This window comes from Rhinolophus sinicus, chromosome X, assembly GCF_036562045.2.
Source record: "Rhinolophus sinicus isolate RSC01 chromosome X, ASM3656204v1, whole genome shotgun sequence".
In the NCBI taxonomy this organism is placed as follows: Eukaryota; Metazoa; Chordata; class Mammalia; order Chiroptera; family Rhinolophidae; genus Rhinolophus; species Rhinolophus sinicus.
In genome coordinates, this window is record NC_133768.1 from 100,419,669 (window position 1) to 100,439,778 (window position 20,110).

General features: G+C 41.1%; 1 protein-coding gene across 6 annotated transcripts in view; it reads right to left on the reverse strand.

Annotated features, from left to right (window-relative positions):
* Nucleotides 1-20,110, reverse strand: part of FGF13 (fibroblast growth factor 13) — a 514,926-nt gene that overhangs the window by 56,847 nt on the left and 437,969 nt on the right. For 5 of the 6 annotated variants that reach the window (XM_019750480.2, XM_019750478.2, XM_074323637.1 and 2 more), the window contains 2 exons: nucleotides 11,615-11,725; nucleotides 6,125-6,228 (listed from right to left, as the gene is read on the reverse strand). In XM_019750480.2, coding sequence (XP_019606039.1) covers nucleotides 6,125-6,228; nucleotides 11,615-11,725 — 215 coding nt within the window. Of the gene's footprint in view, nucleotides 1-6,124; nucleotides 6,229-11,614; nucleotides 11,726-13,655; nucleotides 14,801-20,110 lie in introns of those variants that run through there. The other variant, XM_019750481.2, reaches the window with a different exon arrangement.

A 20,110-nucleotide genomic window follows, 5' to 3' on the forward strand; every position in this document is an offset into this window, starting at 1 on the left:
ATTCTATTATATGTGTAAGCGTCTATGATAAAAACCCTAGAAGTTAAATTATATGAACTTGCTGATACACAGATTTGACACAACATTTTACATGCTACAAATGTTTGCTGAGAGTACATTCATCACTCTGAATTGATCGATGAGTTCCTCTAAACTTTAACATCCTTTCTATATTAGAATATGGGCTACAGCTGTGAAGTTGTATCACTGAAAATTAGCTTTTAAATTGCCACACATTGAAATCAGAGCAACTAAACAAATCTGCAAAAGAGTAAGCTCGCAGTTGATAACTAAACGTACTGAACATCTGCGGCATCTTAACATAAACGAACACTCCACCCTTAGTACGAAATTAAAACATACATCAGGAGCAATTTTAATTCACCTGGACAATATAAACTAACCTTCCATTAAATAATGGTATTTAAGCACAGTGACTTATGCTGAACCCAGAAAAGCCTTTGCTGCTGGGTCCTAGTTTCCATGATCTTTGTTCACTTTGGGAAAAACATGCTAATTTTTCTCAACCTGAATTTATCGGTAAACTTATATGGCATATGTAAGAATCCGTGGTCATTTCTCAATTTATCGACTAATTATCTTATTTTTTAAAATAGGTTTGGGGTTCCTGGAAATCTAATGCTAAAAAGTGGGCTCTTAGGAGCAGGATATTTATTCAAAGTGTCTCCCAGTGGATTATTGACTAGTTGCAAAAGAAAAACAAGAACTACATAGTGGAAAATCAGACAAGATTTTGAGTGGATCATCAAAATTAACGATTATGATGGGAAAAGAAACCTGGTAAGTTAAGGTATGTGCAGATAATCCAGTGGAGAAGGAAAGTCTGTCCCCAAGTCTGACTGGGGCCCTGGGATCAGTAATACACACTGCCTTATTCCCATGGCATCGAGCTGACAATCAGAGAGACCTGCTTTCTGGTCTTGCGTCTAGTTTACTGTGGTAGTCCCAGGACCATAAAACATGGTAGTAAAATCATTCCTGTAAGTCCTCTACACGAATGGAAAAGGTTTACTTGACCAAGGATTTCTACCGGTCTACACATTTTGGCTCCCCGAACCCCAACAACAACCCAAGCAACGCTGTGTACTCTGGATATTGAAAACTAGTGTTGATGAAAGGCAAGTAATCAGGCAGGTAAAAATGCTGCTTCTGAGTTCTGGAACATTCCAAAATCAAAAGAAAATGCCTTTGGTTTAGCTTTGAGTTTTTATTATCCTGTTTCTAACATCTGTTATTACCTCCTCTATTAAAATAGATACTAGAACATTAATAATATCTTCACATTTAAGACTCTTGATTTTCTATAGTTAATTGTTCATTTGTTTCAAACAGTTGAAAGAGATATTACAACTAGCTCTATACTATTAAATATTTATACTATTAAGTTTTGAGAAACTCTCAAAAGCATGTGTACAACTCATTATTATTGGTGAAGAAAACCCAAAGGTATGAACAAAGTTCTCTATGCACAATGAATAATAATTTCCTTACAGTTCCAGAAAGACTTAGTTCTATCATGGACAAAAGTATATGTGTTATGAAATAATGGCTAATTATGATTCTCTGTGTCACAGATGGTTTCTCACTGCCACTTGAGCCTACATCAAGTCTGTCCCCCATGGCAACAAGAAAAAAAGGAGGGGGGAGGGTGCAGTACAAGAATCCCGAGATTAATCACAGAGAGTAAATTGCTATCTCTGTAGCGATAACAACATGGAGGTATTACTTCTTGATTTAATGGACAAAAGGGGGGAAGATATGGTAAAAGTGTAAAATTGAATTTAAGAGAAATTAAGGGATGTAGAAGCAAAAATGCAAAAGAAGATAGAAAAAAGAAAAGGAAATAAAATAAGAAAGCTCCTCCAAGGATCAGCACTTTCCTTCACTTCAAGAAATAGTCCTTCAGAAATGTAAAGGCAATTTGTTTGCAAAGGCAGAAAAATATGATCAGCATGGTTTCTGGCTTCACTGCAGGGTTCTCAGGGCTATTCGACAATCATTTTTCTTAGTCCTAGACCACCAGTTTTCAACCCAGGCGTCACGACATTAGCATCAGCTGGGTAGCTTTAGGAAATATTCATGCACAGATCCCACCCTCCGATATTTTGATACAATTGGTTTGGGTGTGACACAGAGAATGGAATGTTTTTAAAGGTCCCCAGGTGATTCTAATAGGTAGTTAACAAGGGTGAGAACCATTGTCTCACTAGGGATCAGCAAACATTTTTTTGGTCAAGGGCAAGATGGTAAATAATCTAGGGTTGCGGGCCAAAAGGGCTCTGTTACAACTATTAAATTCTGCAGTAACAGCACAAAAGCAGCTAGAAACAATACATACATTAATGGGGGTGACTGTGTTCCAATAAAACTTTATTTACAAAAACAGGTGGTAGGCCTGATTTGGCCCATGGGCCACAGTTTACCCACCCCTGGTCATTAGACTGTTTCCTTTCTCCTTTCCCAAAACAACTATTCCAAACCTTCACCTATGCCATCCCTATGCCTCTGATTTTCAGCATATGGTCTCTCATTCTGTTTCAGTGGGAAAATACAGGTCATCCAGCTGGAAATCCTTCAATTTCCTCATCCATCACCTGCAGACTTACTACACCTACCTCTGCATCTGTCCTCATTTCTTTGCCTCCTTTTGTAGCAGAGACGCTTCGTTTCAAAGGGAATCTAATCTTTTCACTTATATTCAATTGCCAAACTCCATAAAGGATCCTACTTCCTATGTCTTTAATTCCTTTCTCTACTGGCTCCTTTCCTTCAGCTAACAAGTGTATTCAAGTGTCTTAACCAAAGGATCTGCAAACCCTTCTTCAATCCTGTGCCCCCCACCCACCCACCCTTCTCTCTCTCTCCTTGCTTTAGAAATTCTCTGCCTACTGCCTCTACTTGCTCTCTTCTCATTCACTCCTTAAGCCATTAGTCTGGCTTCTGTCTCCACTGCTCCACTTAGAGTGCTTTTGTCAAAATCACTGCAGACCTTCCTATGGTATATTCCTCATTCTTGTTTTATTTGTTTTCTCCGAAGCATTTGACATTGCTGACTATTCTGAAAATTGTCTCTCCACTTAGCTTTCGCAATACCATGATATCTGCCACAATTAGTTCTGCTAATGCCGGCCACCTCCATGTTGGTATTCCCTAATATCATTTGAAAATTCTCTTTTATGCTACATATTCTCTCCACTATTCTCGTGGCATCAACCACCACTTACATGGGATGACTCCCACCTTTTAGCTCTAGCTCACGTCTCTTTCTCAGTCTATAGGTTCGTATTTTCAAATATATTGCAAGCTGTACTTGGGTATCTTGGTTCCTCAATTCTTCCCCTTTCCCTTTATTCTTCATCTCGGATAATAGCTTCACCATCATTCCAATTGCCAAACGTAGAATTCTCCCTCTCTCTCAGGGTCCCTAATTGACTACTGTGCAAATTAAAAACAAAACAAAAAAAGCAAGCATCTCTACGTGTATGGTTGCAGCCAGTGGCAGCCATACATATTCAACCATCCATGGTGGTCCAGCTTTCCCTCCAAATCCAATCAGCCACCAAATTTACCTCTAAAATATCTCGTGAATCCATCTCTGTTTAGCCTTTGCCATTGCGAATGCTTTAAGGCAGACCTTCGTCATCCCTCACCAAGATTACTTTCAGTAACTTTCTGACAATTTTTTTAGTTGCCCACATCGGTAGCCCCTACTTCCTTTTCTTATTCTGCTTCCTCCTTAGGTCATTGTCCAATCCTATTTTCTCTTTGCTTAATGGCAGCTGACAAAACCACAGACAGTATTTCAGTAGCAGAAGTGCCATGGTTTTATATGGAAGGGAAGAGTGATCCTTTCTCTTCCAAATGAAGCATGACATTCATTTAGCTTTTTGGTCATAGCAACACAAGTCACTGAAGTCATTAAGACAGACTAGATCATAAGAGAGTCTGGGCACCACACTGTACATAAGATAACAAAATGGAGCGCCTACAGAGGATGGTGATCAACATGGTGAAGGACTCCAAATCATGATTAATAGGAGGAATGGGAAATACTGAAAAATGTATCCTGAAGAAGATTGATTCTTTCCTGGGCACACTAATTTGGATACTTGTTCTCTACAGGAACTCCATTATCAATCAGACATCTTTCCTCCTTGACAAAAAGACAGTTTCTTTTCCTTAATAGGAAGTGCTTACTGAAGGTTCCTTTTCCTTAATAGAAAATGCATGCAAAGTGTCCCACATTTGCTGACTATCGGCCTGCCCAACATAGAAAGGAACTCCATCAAGCTACAATTTTGATGCCCTGGGAAGCCCTCTTTAGAAATGAGCTCACATTGACACTTATCAGTTTGCTGGAATAATGGTCAACTTGAATGGTAGGCTACGAATTTTTAATACCCTAAAGGTAATACTGAATGCCCTCATTTTCTTGACTGGGGAAACCTATTACCTAACTTAAATGACTTTTTCTAACTTAAATATTATTTCCATTTTCTTAAATTGTATTGTAGCAAGATTAAAAAAAAAAGTCAACTATTGTCATCATGGCCCCACAACGGTAATAACTCAGTGTGAAATTATTTCTTATGCCACCTGGTATGTACCCTCTCAAAAGTATGCCCAGTATATTCAATTTCCTTCCCATGCCTGCATAGTAGTTTCAGAGAGCAGTCTTTTTTTAAAAAAAAAAAAAAGATTAAAAACCTACCTTTGTATCTGGTCCTGTTGAGGTAGTCTGTTGATCTGAATGAGGTTAATTAGAATCCTTCATTATTAAATGATCTTACCTTGATGCACAAATCTGAAAAGCAAATCCCCCTTTCTATTGTTTATAATAATGGCAATGTATTAATAAAGTGACAGATTTCATGAAGTTTGCAATAAGTCCAAATACAAACGAAAATTTGTAAGAAGAATAAAACCCCTACATTTATTAAACAGCAAGACAGTTGAAATGGCCTGAGAGGAATGCTGATAGTGACCAGGGTTTGAGGACTATGTTGATAATTAATCCTTTATTGTGATATGAAACGGACTACCCTGTTTACCGAAGGAACGGGCCCTTTGCAGTCTTACTCTTTTCCCACCTCTGCAAAACAGGGTTATGATATGCTTTCCTCCATGTCCACCAAGAGTCTTTCTACACACCTGGCTTTGAAACAAACTCAGGGAATAGGAGAGAGCAAGAGTGGTTAAAGGTAACCACTTTTGCAGTTTGAGGAATAGATTTCTACAGTTGCGGTAATAAGCCTCCTTCAAGGCTATGTAGTAGGAAATGTAGCAAGCAGTTTTCTCGGTTTCTAACATTCTATCCTTTCCTCAAAAGACACGAAATTCATAACAAAGATTAAAAATATTCATATATCAAGGTGGTCTCCTGTAGTCTGTAACTAGATCTGCTGATAAGAATGAAATCCTAATCCTGGTACTGTACCATTTCTATTTTTAAATGTTAAATAAAAAATTTAAAGACTAATTTGGCCCCATTTTTTCCAATGTTGAATTGTTATCTACCTTGTTAATAAATTTCTTGGGAAAAGTTCCATTTTTTACTCTGTTCATTACAAACTCATAAGAAAAAGGCAAGCAGGAATTTGTATGTAAGGAGAGTTTGGTGGAAAAACAGAATTTAAAGTAGAGGCAGCAAACTTGACCTAACTGAATTGAAGATAAAAGAAACCTTTTAGAACCGTTCTTTATATCCTAGAGGTGATCTAAGAAAGAGGTGTCATTAATATCTTTAGGAATAAACATGGATAAATATATGTTGAACTGAATTATAGAAATGGCTTTCCCACAGCAGCAAAGCAAGACAGATCATTATATTAGATGCCACATGATATCATAACCCGAATGCCACTGTATGCAAAAGTGTTTAGTGGAACTTCGACTTCACACCAAAAATATTAGCTTCAAAAGATCAATTAGTAATAGATATAATTTTCACTGGAAGTTAATTTGTCCTTTCCAATGAGATACTGCCATCAACAACACTTTCTTGCCTCACAGAATTCTGCCATGATAACACATATGTAGCATATTTTATGCATATCAGATGAAAACTACAACAGTCAAAACATGAACACAGTGAGAGGCTTACCGAGGTGTATAGGTATCCCTCGCTGTTCATTGCCAAGTACAGCTTCGTTTGGACTCCTTGAATAGCCACCACTCGAAGACCCACAGGGATAAGGTTAAACAGAGCTGAAATCAAAAAGAATGTGAAAACAATGTTGTATTCTGAATTCCACAGCTTTCAATGTTTCCAGTAGCTCCTCCAAAAAAAGTAATGTGTGCTTGGAGAGAAGAGGCATATATTTATAAACATACTGTACACATAGGGCCTCGTCTACATTTTAGGATATTCATAGTGGCAGTTAGGTAACTGGGGCTATACCTGGGGCATATTCTCAAATACCCTGGAGAAAATGGAAGACAATTCCATGGTTTGCATAGTGTTAAGAGGTAGGGACTCTTAATGCTTCTGGAGAGATCCAGTTCCAGGAATTGGTCTATTTGTCTAAACAGCTTCATCCTCAACAAACTAAGATTTTAAACTGCTCCCAAGATAACTGCTCAAATTCACAGAGACAGTTATGATCCACCAGTTGGGGGGAGATTCCTAGAATCTTAGATAAGACACTAGTCCAATTCCCTCATCTAAATTATCTGTATTATTTCCAATGCAACAACCCAAAAATAAATCCAGGCCTTGAAAGAAAAAGGCATATTGTGCTCTTATGTTCCTCGAGTATTTCTTAAAGAACCAACACTTTCCAAGGTAGGGTTGAGAGGGGTCCTAGCTTTTAGTCTCCAGGAGCAGTGCTTATAGGAATAAAAATAATGAACCTGATAGGTTTATTTATGTAATTTAATTACTATTATTTTTGCAAAATAGTTGTAAGTGGGCAGCCAGCTGGTGCCCAAGAGGCCTTCAGTTCTCCATTTGAAGGTTTGACTGCGTGAAACTTACACCCAGGCTCTTCTCACAATCACACACCACTCACTGGAGAAAACCAGTGGGTGTCCTCCCCCTACCAGCTGTCTACTCCCTCCTACACCATGAATAAAAATAAAACAGTACATTTTTAAAACATAGTGCTTGCCACACACATCTTTAGAAAATAGTATGTGCACCTTTCTCTCAAGAGTCCTAGACCAATGTTGATTTCTGCCTTGGTGTGTAAGTTTATTGAGGATGATAACTTGGTCTGCTATCATTTCTGTGAACAAGAACGGAAAAGAGTCAGCCCGTGAGTAAGAAGAGTTTTTCTGAGCTCTCTTATCTTGCTGCCTATAGATTCTGCTGTAGTAGGTGGGGTCATATGGATGAAGAACATTAAGGAACCACGAAACATTCCGTGGTGAGCCTACAACTGTATCTTTCTCTTAAAATCAGGGTGTTACCAAAGAGAAGCTAGAACATACTGTACAGTTCAAAATACAAGTGTTCCTACCACATGCCACTGATGGCATTTCATTTAATACTCGTATTAGAAGCTGTGCCCTTCTGTTATGTGAGGTAAAGGGAAGTAATTGCAGATTGCAAGCCAAGATCTCATGCTATATTTGACAATGCAATGCACAAGAAAGAAGCCTGAGACCTTTGAGCATGTCATGTATATATATTTCTGTTGATGATGCCTTCCTCGCATCACAGCAGGTGGTTAACACGCATTTGTGGATTGATAGCAATCTGTATGGTGAAAACATGATAATGTTATATTTTTGGAAAGTAATATATTACAATCCCATTATATAAGAGCTCATAGTGTAACAATTCTGAGATGTCAACCAAATGAAACCAAACCCAAACCTTCATATGGGTTTGGTTTAAAAGCCATACCACTGCGTACCACTAGACAAATAGACCACCAGTATACGTGGGAATCCTAGTTTAGGCATACTAATAGATGACAGAGAATGATAAATGAAATTCAGAATTGTTTGTAGAACTTAATTTTTCACAGTATTCTGAACCTCCTTAGTTCTCTTAGTGCAGCTTGTAACAAGTGGAGAGAGACTGATTGATTTGATTTTCACTGTATGTCTCAACCACTCTCTGATGTGGGTTTTAATGAGCAACAGAATGTTTAAATTCCAAATATCAGATAGCAGTAGGAGAAAGAGAAGCAAAGAATATCAGTAATCCATGCCTGGGATTATCTATTATTGAATAACCATATAGTAGAACATGAATTACTCACTATGTACCAGAAATTTCTATGAAGCCTGATTGAAAAACAATCACTGCTCTAAAACAAAAAATTAGAGAGCAGCGAATGCAGAGAGTGGCTGGTAATACTAGTGCAATCTTTTCTTCAGACATTCAAGATAGATCATAAACTGGGTTGGGTTAAAGTCTGTCTAAAGGGAGAGTCTTTCTAGATAGAAATGCAAAGAAATTATATTAGAGGTGAGCTTGGACAGAATCAGTATTTTCCTGTCTGCCTTTATTTCCCTAAACGTGGAGTACTTCTTCATGGACTTCAGATATTTTGATGAGGATGAAAATATTCTAAATATGAGAAAAAAACAATCGATTTCATTTGTATATCTAAAAGTAATATATATATATATATATATATATATATATATATGTATGTATATATATGTATAGAAATATATACATAAAATACCTAAAATCTCTTTTCATCAGAGTTTTAAAGATGCTTTTAATACATAACAAGGGCCTTTGTTTCTTGTTTGTTCACTATTGTCTACATAAAAACAAACTCCTCTACCTTGAAGGGACCATTTTCTCAGAGTCATGTACATATTATTGGCACTCAGGGTTTGCTGAAAAGGACATTGAGGCAATCCTACTTCATCAGGTTGGCTAAGGTCAATTTCTCAAAAGGAGTAATTAATAAAAGTATATCTTAATGTAGATTGGAAAAACTTAACATGTTGAACTGGTAACAAACACTCCAGTAGGTTTGAGGGGAACGCTGCCCATTCTCTTAAAATAGCCCTCACTGGAGCAGATACAGTAAAACTGCTGCCATGAAATGTCTATCACCTTTTTCCTTTTCAGGGGGAAATACATAATTTACAATGGCTGATTTGCTCATGATGAGATTTTATTGGACTGACATTTACCACTGTAATAAATCTACCTGAAGCCATCTTAAATGCATAATATCCAACATACGTTTTTAGAAATAGATTATCTGGGTAAAAGGTGAACTGATCTGTTTTATGATGATCTTGGTTACCATGTCAGAATTAAAATATAAAACCAATCAAATTGAACTAAATGAGAAAACTATGATTAAAAATACTAAAAATTAAGGAAAATATAAACACAATACCACGAATACATATTAAGGAAGTGAAAAAGTGATAGTTGAAAAAAAAACAACTTGTACCCTTGTTCCACTCATTTAAAATAATTAGTTAAGTAATGAATGCTAAGAAAATTGCTTGGCTGTAGGGGAAAAAATTTGCATGGCTAGACTTCCACTTTAATGATCATCTTACTCATTAAACATTCTTGTTTCTTTATGACTTATGCCCTACAATATCCCCAATTGGGAAGATAAGCTAGTTTCTTAGCTCCCTGGCCTCCGGTCACACTTAGCATGGGGGGTAGACTCAAGCCCCACAGACTTCCTATTTCTTTCTTTTGAGATACTTCTCATTTGTATGCTTCCTGTTATGGTTAATACTTACCGTCAACTGACTTACCTTTCATTATTTCATTCTGCCTAAACAGATTCTGGTTATCAAGCCATACTCTTGAAAGGTCTTACAACATCATGAGTACACAGAAACGCCATGCATATCAGTCAGAGTTATAAAACAACGAAAGGCAGAAGCTATGCATATATAGGAATTGAAAAATAAAACCTACTACATGATTTAAAGCTACATAGTAAAAAAGGAAGCCTTGATTTACATACATATATGCATATCTGTGCATGTGTCTCTGTGTATGTATATGAATATACACACATATACATATATATACACCTATATCCTAAAATGACTACATACAGTGTAATCTTGATGCAGTTGGCCTATCACTGCTTATAAGGCACAGCAAATGAATCGTCTATTTTTTTTTCCTTTTCAGGAAAAGCATGTGAACACTGGACCCCAAACAATTTTTTCTCTGATTTTGATCTGGAGAAGATGTTAAAAATAAATGGGGGAAAAGTTGAGTGAGGCTCGTTAGCAGCTAATCACGAACTTCCTTTCAATAACACCCAATGGATCCATTTTGCTGAGGTACTTTGGAAAACACAGCAGCTTACATACATCCTCTAATTCCTTCCCCAAATACTGATTGAGACATACAATTTATGGGAATGTTTTATTACTGATCGTCATGTACTAATGTCTGTTATATGATTACAGTAAAACCCTCTAGTTACACTTGACTAATTTTTTTTTCAAATAGGAGTGTATGCATAAAAGAATGTCTGGGATACTTTAATATCGCAATAGTAACACAGCATTTTGCAAAACAGTGAAGAACCAGTCAGTATGAACGCTTTTCATCCTTAGTACCAAAAGAGTTTTCAAGGGTAATTAAAGGTGACTTCCTCTTGAGGTCATAGCTTGGCCATCAGCCCAGGAGGCATTCTTAAAAGGTGGGAAACTCTTTAACATTTAACATTGGGACCCTCGTTTATAGCTTTGCTGTCTAAAACCATGCATCTCTACAAATGCTGCACAGGACTCAATAGCATGCAGATTGGCTTTTCTCGGCTAGATGGCAATGGGAATATTTCTGGGAAATTATCAAAGTCTAAGGGAAATGTAATATAAATTAGGGAACATGGAGAATGAATTATCAGAACTAGGTGTTTTAGCCTCATGGAACATTTAATAGGTTTCCAGAAATTGGAAATTGCAAGAAAACCCCAATTATTACCACTCACTATTTGTGAGTTTGTGTTTTTATTACTCCAAATAAATAAAGCATATGTAAAAGGTTATATAACATCTTGGAATTGCCTTATTTCAATAGTTAGATATAAAATTGTATTTTTGATGTGTTTCCTTTTTAGGTTCTCCATTTATGGTCTCCAATTTGGTCTTAACCCATAGTTAAAAATAAAGCACTAAAAGAAATCTCTTTACCCACCTGTGGAGGTATCTCAACATTACAATCCAAATTAGTCTCAGAGTTTTCAGTGTATGTGGAAGGGGGAGCAGAAGTGAAAGCTTGTAATGATGAATTCTCATGACATAAAAACACTCCTTTCTCTTGGGATGGGACTGGTTCTTACAAGTAGAGATACCGTGCTATTTCAGGATCAGTATGTGGGTAAGTAAATTTTCTATGGGAAAAAGTAATAAAATCCAAAGGACAGCCATAATTCTATCCAGATTACCATGGAGATGACATTTGGATTATTCTTCAGATGGTGTCAACATTATTTGCTATAGTTCACAATTTTAGATATTTTCATGTTCAACCACCTTTAGGTAGAACTGCATAAACAGGATTATACAGGGTTGACTATATTTCGCATTCACTTCAGGATTTAGCAAGGGTTGTTTATTTTAAAAAAATAAAGAAAGAAAACACAATGTCAACAACATGCTGGGATACACTATTTATTTTGCAGTCACTTACTGTAAGTGCTGTCCTCGTCTTTTGTGCCATCAATGGTTCCATCTGCCTGCAGCTGCAAGTGGTAACCTTGTCGGCTGTATAGTTTGGTAACTATACCCTTAAGTTGAGGCTCTGTAAAGAGAACAATGGTTTGAATCAATTGTTAAGTTGTGCATAGGAAGTTGAAAAGACTCAGAATTCAAAATTGTAATTTCATTTACAACTTTTAGTGGAAAAGATCAAGACACACTTTTAAACAGTCCTCTGACTGAAAGGAAACAAACAAACTTCGTTTCAAACTAAATCTCCAAACTGAAGAAACATTTGATTTCTACCTTGTAACATTGGTAAAGCTCTAAAGCTTCTGAGCCCAGCTACAGTTGCTGATAGCTTTTCCTTTGATTTACAGACTGGTACTCTAATTGAGCAGTCGGAATGGGTTGGCAAATGGCACATCCTGCCTTTTAACAATGTGCCACTTTTCATGTGCAAGGAAAAGAAAGAATGCAAATATAATTTAGAGTGGTTTACCAAACAGGGACCAAAAATACACTAGCAAAAATTTCCCCCAGAATTAATGCAATTTGAAAAATAGTCCCCTCCATTCTAAGAAGGTTGAAACGCATAAATAACCTGCAACCCCTTCAAAGAACTTATATTTAGAAAATTGAGCGGTGATACAAAAAAAGGAGGAGTGGAGGAGAATAAAACAACCATTATCATACCCTATCATATTTATTATCCTTAGGGAAAATGGGTGCAAAAAGACCAGGGTTTTTGCTGGTAGAAAGAAAATTATTCATACTTATTTTCAAATTTATTATCAGAAACATGATTATCCAACATACGTGGTCTCAATTAAAATGATTTTCAAATATGAATCACCACAGAATAATAAAGTAACAGCCATGTTATCGAAAATTTCCTTATACCCAATACAGACACCTGTACTGAAATAATATTTATGTGATTATTCGGGCCACATAATCATGCTTTGCAACTGCTTAAGCCTTTTCCAAAAAAGCCTAATTTACAGCCAATGCCTTAAAAAACTTCGAGTCAACAGAAAATGTATGTCTTCATTTCCATTACAGTGTGCAGAATACATAAATTCAAAAATAACAGATTGATGAATAGGTCTGAGAATCCGCAGTATTTACATAGTTAAAAGTAAGAAAAGAGCATAAAGGAGTTATGTGGTTAAGAATGGCCAAGTAAGCTCCATGTTCGCCTGAAGCTTTACCTCTACACAACCTGACACTTAGAGCTGTGTGAATATCCCCTGACACCAGAACATCACGCTACTCTGATCGCTGAATAGGTTCAAAAGGACTCACGCTCTGGCTATGAGTTTAAATTGTCTCTACAAACCTGCATTTTAGTAGCAAGTCACCACAGTTTTACTATTCTAACCACATCACTAAGCTCTTTGCCACAAGGTTCTAGGAATCCACTCTCCCCTCTCCAGCAAATATTTAAAGCTGCACAAGTCAGGTCTGTCCCGATCAAGCTTAAAAGTGATCAAAGAAACAGAGTGCCTAGATAGCAGAATCCCACGGACACTGGAGGGGAAGGGTTAGACTTAAGGCGATAAAGACAAGGGAAGGATTCCCCATGTTTTCCTGGGGTGGCAGTGGTGTCTGCCCAGTTCCAAGCCTGCAATTTCACACACACACACACACACACACACACACACACACACACACACACACGATAGCCATGTATGAGTCGCGCCTGGCCTGAGCTGGGGTTCATGCACACATGTGGCACGCCTGAAGCTGAGGGCGCGCCACCTGGGCAGGGTTTGCCCCCAGGCTCTGCGCCTGTCCCATGGCAGTAGCAATGCAGCAAGCCAGGTACCATTACGAAGGAGGTGAGAAAGCAATCGCTTCCCACGCACGCACACCGGCTCGGTGGCCACATCCACACATGATGGGCCGCCGACAAACTCACCTGCGCTTACCTACATGCCCTCTGGCCCCTCCGCGCCCTCCAGCCCCTCTGCACTCGTAAAGTATGAAACAAGCAAACAAAACAAAAGCAGCCAGGGGCCCCTTCCGACCTGGTCTCCTTCTGCGCCTCTTCTTGGAGCCGAAGAGTTTGACCCGGGAAAAGACGTTTAACTTGTTTTTGTCGCAGCTGGTCTTGCCTTTGCTGGGGCTGCTGACACACTTGCAGGCGTTGGATTTCTCGCGCTCGCGGGCTTGTCTCTTCTGACGGATCAGCGAGCTGGCGATAGCCGCCGCCATAGCCACGACGCCCACCACCACCACTTCTTTTGCTGCCCCTCTTTGGCTTCGTCTCCTCCGCCCGCTTCTCCGTCGCTCGCCCGCTCTGTCTCGCGCCTTCGCTGCCTTCGGCTCCTTAGCCTGCGCTCGCCGGGGCTTCTCCGCGCTCGGGCTTCAGCCGAGGAGGGGGCTCAGCATGCCGTCCCGGCTCCTCCGGCGGTGGTCGGGCTCCCGCGCGGGCTGCGAGCTACCTGGGTCCAAGCCGACGCCACAGACCCGGGCCGGGATCGCGGGCAAGACTGGCGGGCGGAGGCAGAGCTGCGCGACTGCGTGCGCTCGGCCCCTGCGCCCCGAGGACACTGTGCAAGTCCAAACGGCTCGGGTCGGAGTTTGGCTGCACCCCCCCGCCCTGTGCCTCGCGGAGGGGGCAGAAGGATGGAGGCGGGCGGAGGGAAAGCGCGGGCGGGAGAGAGGCCGGGAGCGCGGGCGGCGGGGAGGAGGGGGGAGGGGGTAGCGCGCGGGGGAGCGCGCCCTCACCCTGGCCCCTCCGAGCCTCCGACTAGTCCTTGCAACTTCCTGGCCTGACAATCAGGAAAAGTTGGCCCGTGCCAGATTTCCGACGGGGATCAAACAGGTAATGGCCTAGCATCTTCGCAGCGGCTGTTGCTGTTGCTGCTGCTGCTGCTGCTGCTGCTGCTGCTGCTCTGGGCGCGGCACGGTCTCAGCACAGGAATTCCGTCGCCGCAGGCACCCTCCGGTAGAGCGCGACAGTCTCCGCGAGGCCCCCTCCCTCGGCGGCCCCTCCCTCCCAGAGCCCAGCCCGCGGGCTCCGGGCCGCGGGCCGCCTCCACCCGCCCACCCCCCAAGTCCCCGGAGGGCCGCTGGAGCTAACACCTGTAGGGGCTTAGGCCCTGCCCCATCACCAAATCCTTCTCCCCTCCTCTCCCTGAAAGGAGCTTCGGGAGCAAACAGTGATGGAGGAGGCACCGGGATGAGGTAGTTGCATTGGAGGAGCGAGAGTGGGTGGGGTGGGGTGGTGCCTGAAGATGGGGGATGGCAGGGTGGCGAGTTTCCTTAGTGTATGACTCTCAGCTGGCCAGGTTCTGTCCCCGCTGGGGGCCCTGGGAAGTTCCCCAGCCATCTGCCCCAGGCTCCGACTCACAACACCCCACCCCCCCAATAACCCCACTGAGTTATGTCTTCTGGCAACACTTGTAGCCATTCCGGAGAGAGGCCGGGGCTCCCTGACGGGTTCAGCCCCCGCGGCAGCAGCCGCAGCCGCAGCATCAGGCACTGCAGAGCTGCGCCCGCACACCGCGCTGCCACCCAGTGGTTTTTGCTGACTTTTCATTTCGGGCCATTTCAATTTGTGCGGTCCGAACCACGTATTTCCTCTACGCCCCCTCATCATTACGTTCGGGGTTTGGGATCCAAGCAAAGAGCTGGAGTCGTGCACCATAAGCAGTCTTGGGGAAATGCAGAGCCCAACCTCCTTATTTAAGCCCTAACCCATCTCCAGTCTCCTAACTTCTTTCTTTTTTTCCCTGCTCCTCAAGCTCAGGCAGCCTCTCTCCGTCCAATTCAGGAATCAAGCCTGGCTTTTCCCTCGCCTCACTCCGTTCACAAGTTGTCCCTTCCCTGTTCTATATTTTAATCTCTAGGAGAAGAAGGAATTTTGAGGTCAAGAATGCAATAGAGAATGGTCCATCCACACTCCTACCTTCAAACAGACACGACTATTTTCCTTTTTTACTTGATTTCTGATGCCAAAAAGGATGCCCCCTTTTGGGGGTACGGCTGCTCTATCTTGGAGCTGCCACTACATTATCTTTACTGGACTCCTCCCTCTTCCAGATCTTTTCAGAATAGATGTAGATGCAAAACCAAATGTCCAGACTCCAGCCCTTCTTTTCTTGCCTGATCTCCCAACTAGGAAACTCAGGCTTCTTAGCCCATCAGAGCTGAATCACCTGATGCTTCTGTAGATTTCCAGGGCTCCACTAAGGAACTGCTTCTCTCCCCTCCCCTTCCACTTTTCCCCAGTCTTGAATGTCTCTTGCCCCATCAGAAACACTATTTTGTGCATGCAAAGTCCAGCTGGGGTGAAGGCTGCAGAGGTGAAGTGGACAGTTACAGGAGAGAGATGCCAAATGGTCTGAGGTTCCCTGCGGGTTAGTCTACATCTTTGTGCTTTTGGCTTTCCCAAAGAAAAGGGAGAACAAGGCAGAAGGACAAGTCAATTCAAGTATCCACTTCTTCAGACTTTAATTTGTGGGGGAAATGTCCTAGTCTGCTCCCACTGGACTTTGAATACCTTGAAACTCAGGACTGGGTTTCGGCCACCACCATATTGCCATCTCCTGGCATAGTTCCTGTCAGAGTTTATGCTCAATACGTTTATTGAAAATAATTGATGAATGACTGGTTTATATTGATTCTCAAGGGTAGGAGGATGTTTCCTGGCTCAGAATGTATGTGATTTAAATTCCAAGTAACATGAAGGGAAATAATCTCACCAAAGGGGTCAGAAGAAGCGCTGACCAGGGCCAAATATTTGGGATGTGGGAGAGACAGTTAAGATGCTCCTGTTCACTCTCTGCATCTTTCTACCTTCTGAGGTGCACCAACCCCAAGGGCCTTTCTTTTCTTCCCTCTTATTTCTCTCTTGGGACCCTGAACCAAAGCAGGCATGAAAAAGCTAAAGAAGGACGAAGTTCTGGTTCAGACAAAGGCTAGAACTTGGGAAGAATGAGGATGAGGAAATGGAACTGAGAAAATGAGGAGGGTTTTCCCACACTTTTATCTCCACTCTCCACCAAAACACTCAACTGTTGGCTTGTGCAAACACCATTCATAAGGTACTTTCAGGATACCTGGAGAATTACTGGTACAGGCCACTCTGAGGTGGGTATTGGAGATAAACAGACATGGAAAAAAACTTCAGGAATATATGGGGGGAGGGGAGACACATCATGATAAAGTTGCAAACACAAACATAAATACGCCAACTGTTATTAACCCCTACGCCATGAACTCATGGAACCAGTGGGCCAAAGCTTTAAGTAGATGATTCTATGGGTGTTTATAGATACGTTTCTTGCTCTAACTTCTCTCAGACATTTGAATTTTATAATCTTGAATAATAAGGGTGTATAGGGGAGCCAGAATCTCTCCATGCCACATGTTCCCATCAGCCCATAAAATGTACTTCTGCCTTTTTATATCCTCCCCCCCTTTATTATTTTGTCTCCATGGACAAGAAATGACCCATGATTGGTGAGAATGGAGATAGGGGCCTTTAACTCTCTATGTTCTGTCTGCCTACAGACCACATGTATGCTCCTCTCTCCTTCACTAAGAGAACTCACAGAGGCCTGTGACTAGAGAAGGGGGGGTCACCTAGGGGAAAAGTGGAGGGAAGCCATTTTGATTTTGGTTCCAAATCATATTGTGCAATTAGCGTAACCATTAATTAAGCAGATATTTTGATCCTTTCCTAACTCTTGTGTGTATTTCTTAGGGACTTTCAAATTCAGAGCAGAGTGTGAATATAACTCTCAAATCCTCAGAGAACTGTGCCAAAATCCCGGTCATTGTTGGAAAGCGTATGAAAGAAGGAACTGCCGCCCACTCTAGAGAAGCATATTTTGCCTTTCCTTTGTGTGTTACTGCCACCCCAGACCAGGACTATGGCATTTTAGTGGGAAGAAGAAGAAAGAACTTTCCATTGATACTTATTTCCAAAGTGTTTTTTCTCCTGCCTTGCTCTGTGCTTCCCAGTTGACACTGTACCCTTGCTATGGAACTTCTTGGGTCTCCTCCATATTTGTAGTGTTTGAATTCCCTCTGCTTAACCCCAGGGCTCCCAACTCCTCCATGCTGGATGGGACCACTCTCCTTTGCTTCTCCCAGACCTCCTGCCCCCACTGCACTGTCCACCAAGCTCTCCTTGATCCGTGTTCAAGAAGGAAGCATCCGTAGCTCCTTTCTCCAATTCAGTCTACTAAGAGTTCTAGCCTGGGTGGCAGAATGCATGTATTTTAATCCTGTCCCTGTGATGAACTGGTTGTGTGACCTTAGTCATGTCATTTCTCCTATTGGGGCTTTAGTTTTCCCCTCTTCAAAGTAATCTTGTAGATGTGATTAATGGCTTTCAAATTGTATTCTACAGAGCACCAAGAGTACATGGAGGGGATGTAAGTTCACTCACCCATGGTTCTACCATAGCATCCCTGCTTTCATCTATTTTACATACTGGGGTTCGTTGTATGATTTCTTATGAAAAAAAAAATAAAAATAAAACATTCCACTATTAAAAACAAAATGCTGAAAAAGCTCTGGATGAAATGTTCCTTAAAGTCTTTTTGGCTCTGGGGGGCTATGACTTTTGTGTATATGCCCCTGTTCCTCTCTGACCTCTTTACCTTCCCCCTCTTCATACTTCTGCTCTCCCGTTTTCCCTCCCACTTCACCAGACCTAAACTCTAAATTGAATTCCAAAGAGAAACAAAGAAGTCTCTTTGGCTCCATTCCTTGTGGTTCGCTCGAGAACCAGGTCTTAGCATTCTTTGCAGAGAGAGTTATGTGAGTTATCAGAGCACAGAATGCTGATCGCTCTCTGCCAATCTCTTTTGGCAGCCTCAGATGAGCTGTAAAGAAGCTGAGGGGACCTGCTCTCAAGAGGCATCTCCAGGAGAGACAGAAACCCAAACAGATGTGACTGTGATGAGTAAAACTGAGAGAATTCAGACAGCCTAATCAAGAGCAGCCTCCATACTTTTTGAGCAGGAATTGGCTGCCTTTCTGAAAGTCTGAAAATAAGAGATTTCAAACACCTTTCCGTTGTGAAAGATAAACATAAATGGAGCCACTTGCCAGATTGCTCTCCATCTTCACTGACCGTCCATCAAAATATCTGAATGACCAGTTAGCAGGTGAAGGACTGATGATAAGCTCAAAGGGAGGAAAGGGAGGCAGGTTCAAGTGCAAAGTCAAGTAACACTGGGAGATCTCACCATTAACTGGGTAGGACAGCAGAGGGGACGGATATTTAAGACACTGGGCAGCAAGTACCACCTTTTGTGGCCTATTTAATTATGTCCAAAGCCCAGAGAAACAACTGGATAGAAATACAAATGAGGAGATTAGAGAAAAACCATTAAGAAAGATTCTTGCCACTTCAAGCAGAAAGAAAAATGCAATTTAATGGAATCTTGTCAATGTCACACTGAAATTCCAGGGACAGAAAGAGTGACTACCGTATTCTGTAACAGAACCTGACACGTTTATTAGTTGGGAATGAGTGTCTCCTAGTCAGATCATTTGGGGGAATTGTGCTTCAGAAACAAAGGTCTCCAGAACCATTAAAAAAAATTGATTAGCTCTCTTGATTTGCATTCAAGATGAAAAGCCAAAGAACCCTAGGTTTGTATAACACTAGGATGGTGGCTTGATTTTCATTATGTACCCTCTCTGAGATCATTCTCAAAAACTTAAGCTATAGAATTTACTATAGCCACCTCTGGTTTATATTTAAAATCAATTTGGAGCACACTGATTAATTCTGATCCTTTAAGAAGAAAAATCCTATAACCTACATAAAAATTTATTGTTCACTCATAATTTATGAACATTAAAACCATAAAGCACCCTGATGGTATTAATCATATCTATGAATTCAGTTCTTTGCCATTTAATTAGCCATAGCAGCTGCAACATCAAGAGTTCAAGGCCTCTGATTACCTGCTTGGTCGTTTAATCAAGAAAACCTGGAGAGAAATATTGGATTGCTGGGGTCGAGGTTTCTCTCTTGATCATAAGGAAAGAACACAAGGAAATGAGCCTAAGCCCCAATATGTGGAGATTTAAGTTTTGTACAAAGAAAACATTCTTTTCAGTAAGGATTGTTAAATATCATGATTGCTGATTCTCCAATAGAAGCTTTTATGAATAGAACAGAAACCATATCTACCTTGATAGGTATGTGAGTTGATTCCCCTTAAGGCTCTCATTCTGTCATAAAAACTATACTAGTATGTAACATTTATATTACCCATGACCAGCAACCAAGAAGTGGTCACAGGGCGAGGGGAAGCCACACTTTTACTGAGAAAACTTAAGGTCCTGTCTTATGGGGCATGGAGATAGCTAGTGCCTTTGACTTTGGAAGGTCATATTGGGTGAATTTGAAGCATGTGGGTCAAGGCAGTCACACCCACTTTTGAAAGTTTCTCTCGTCCAATGTGTGGGAATACTGTAGATACAATAAACTGATCCTTAACCAAATGGG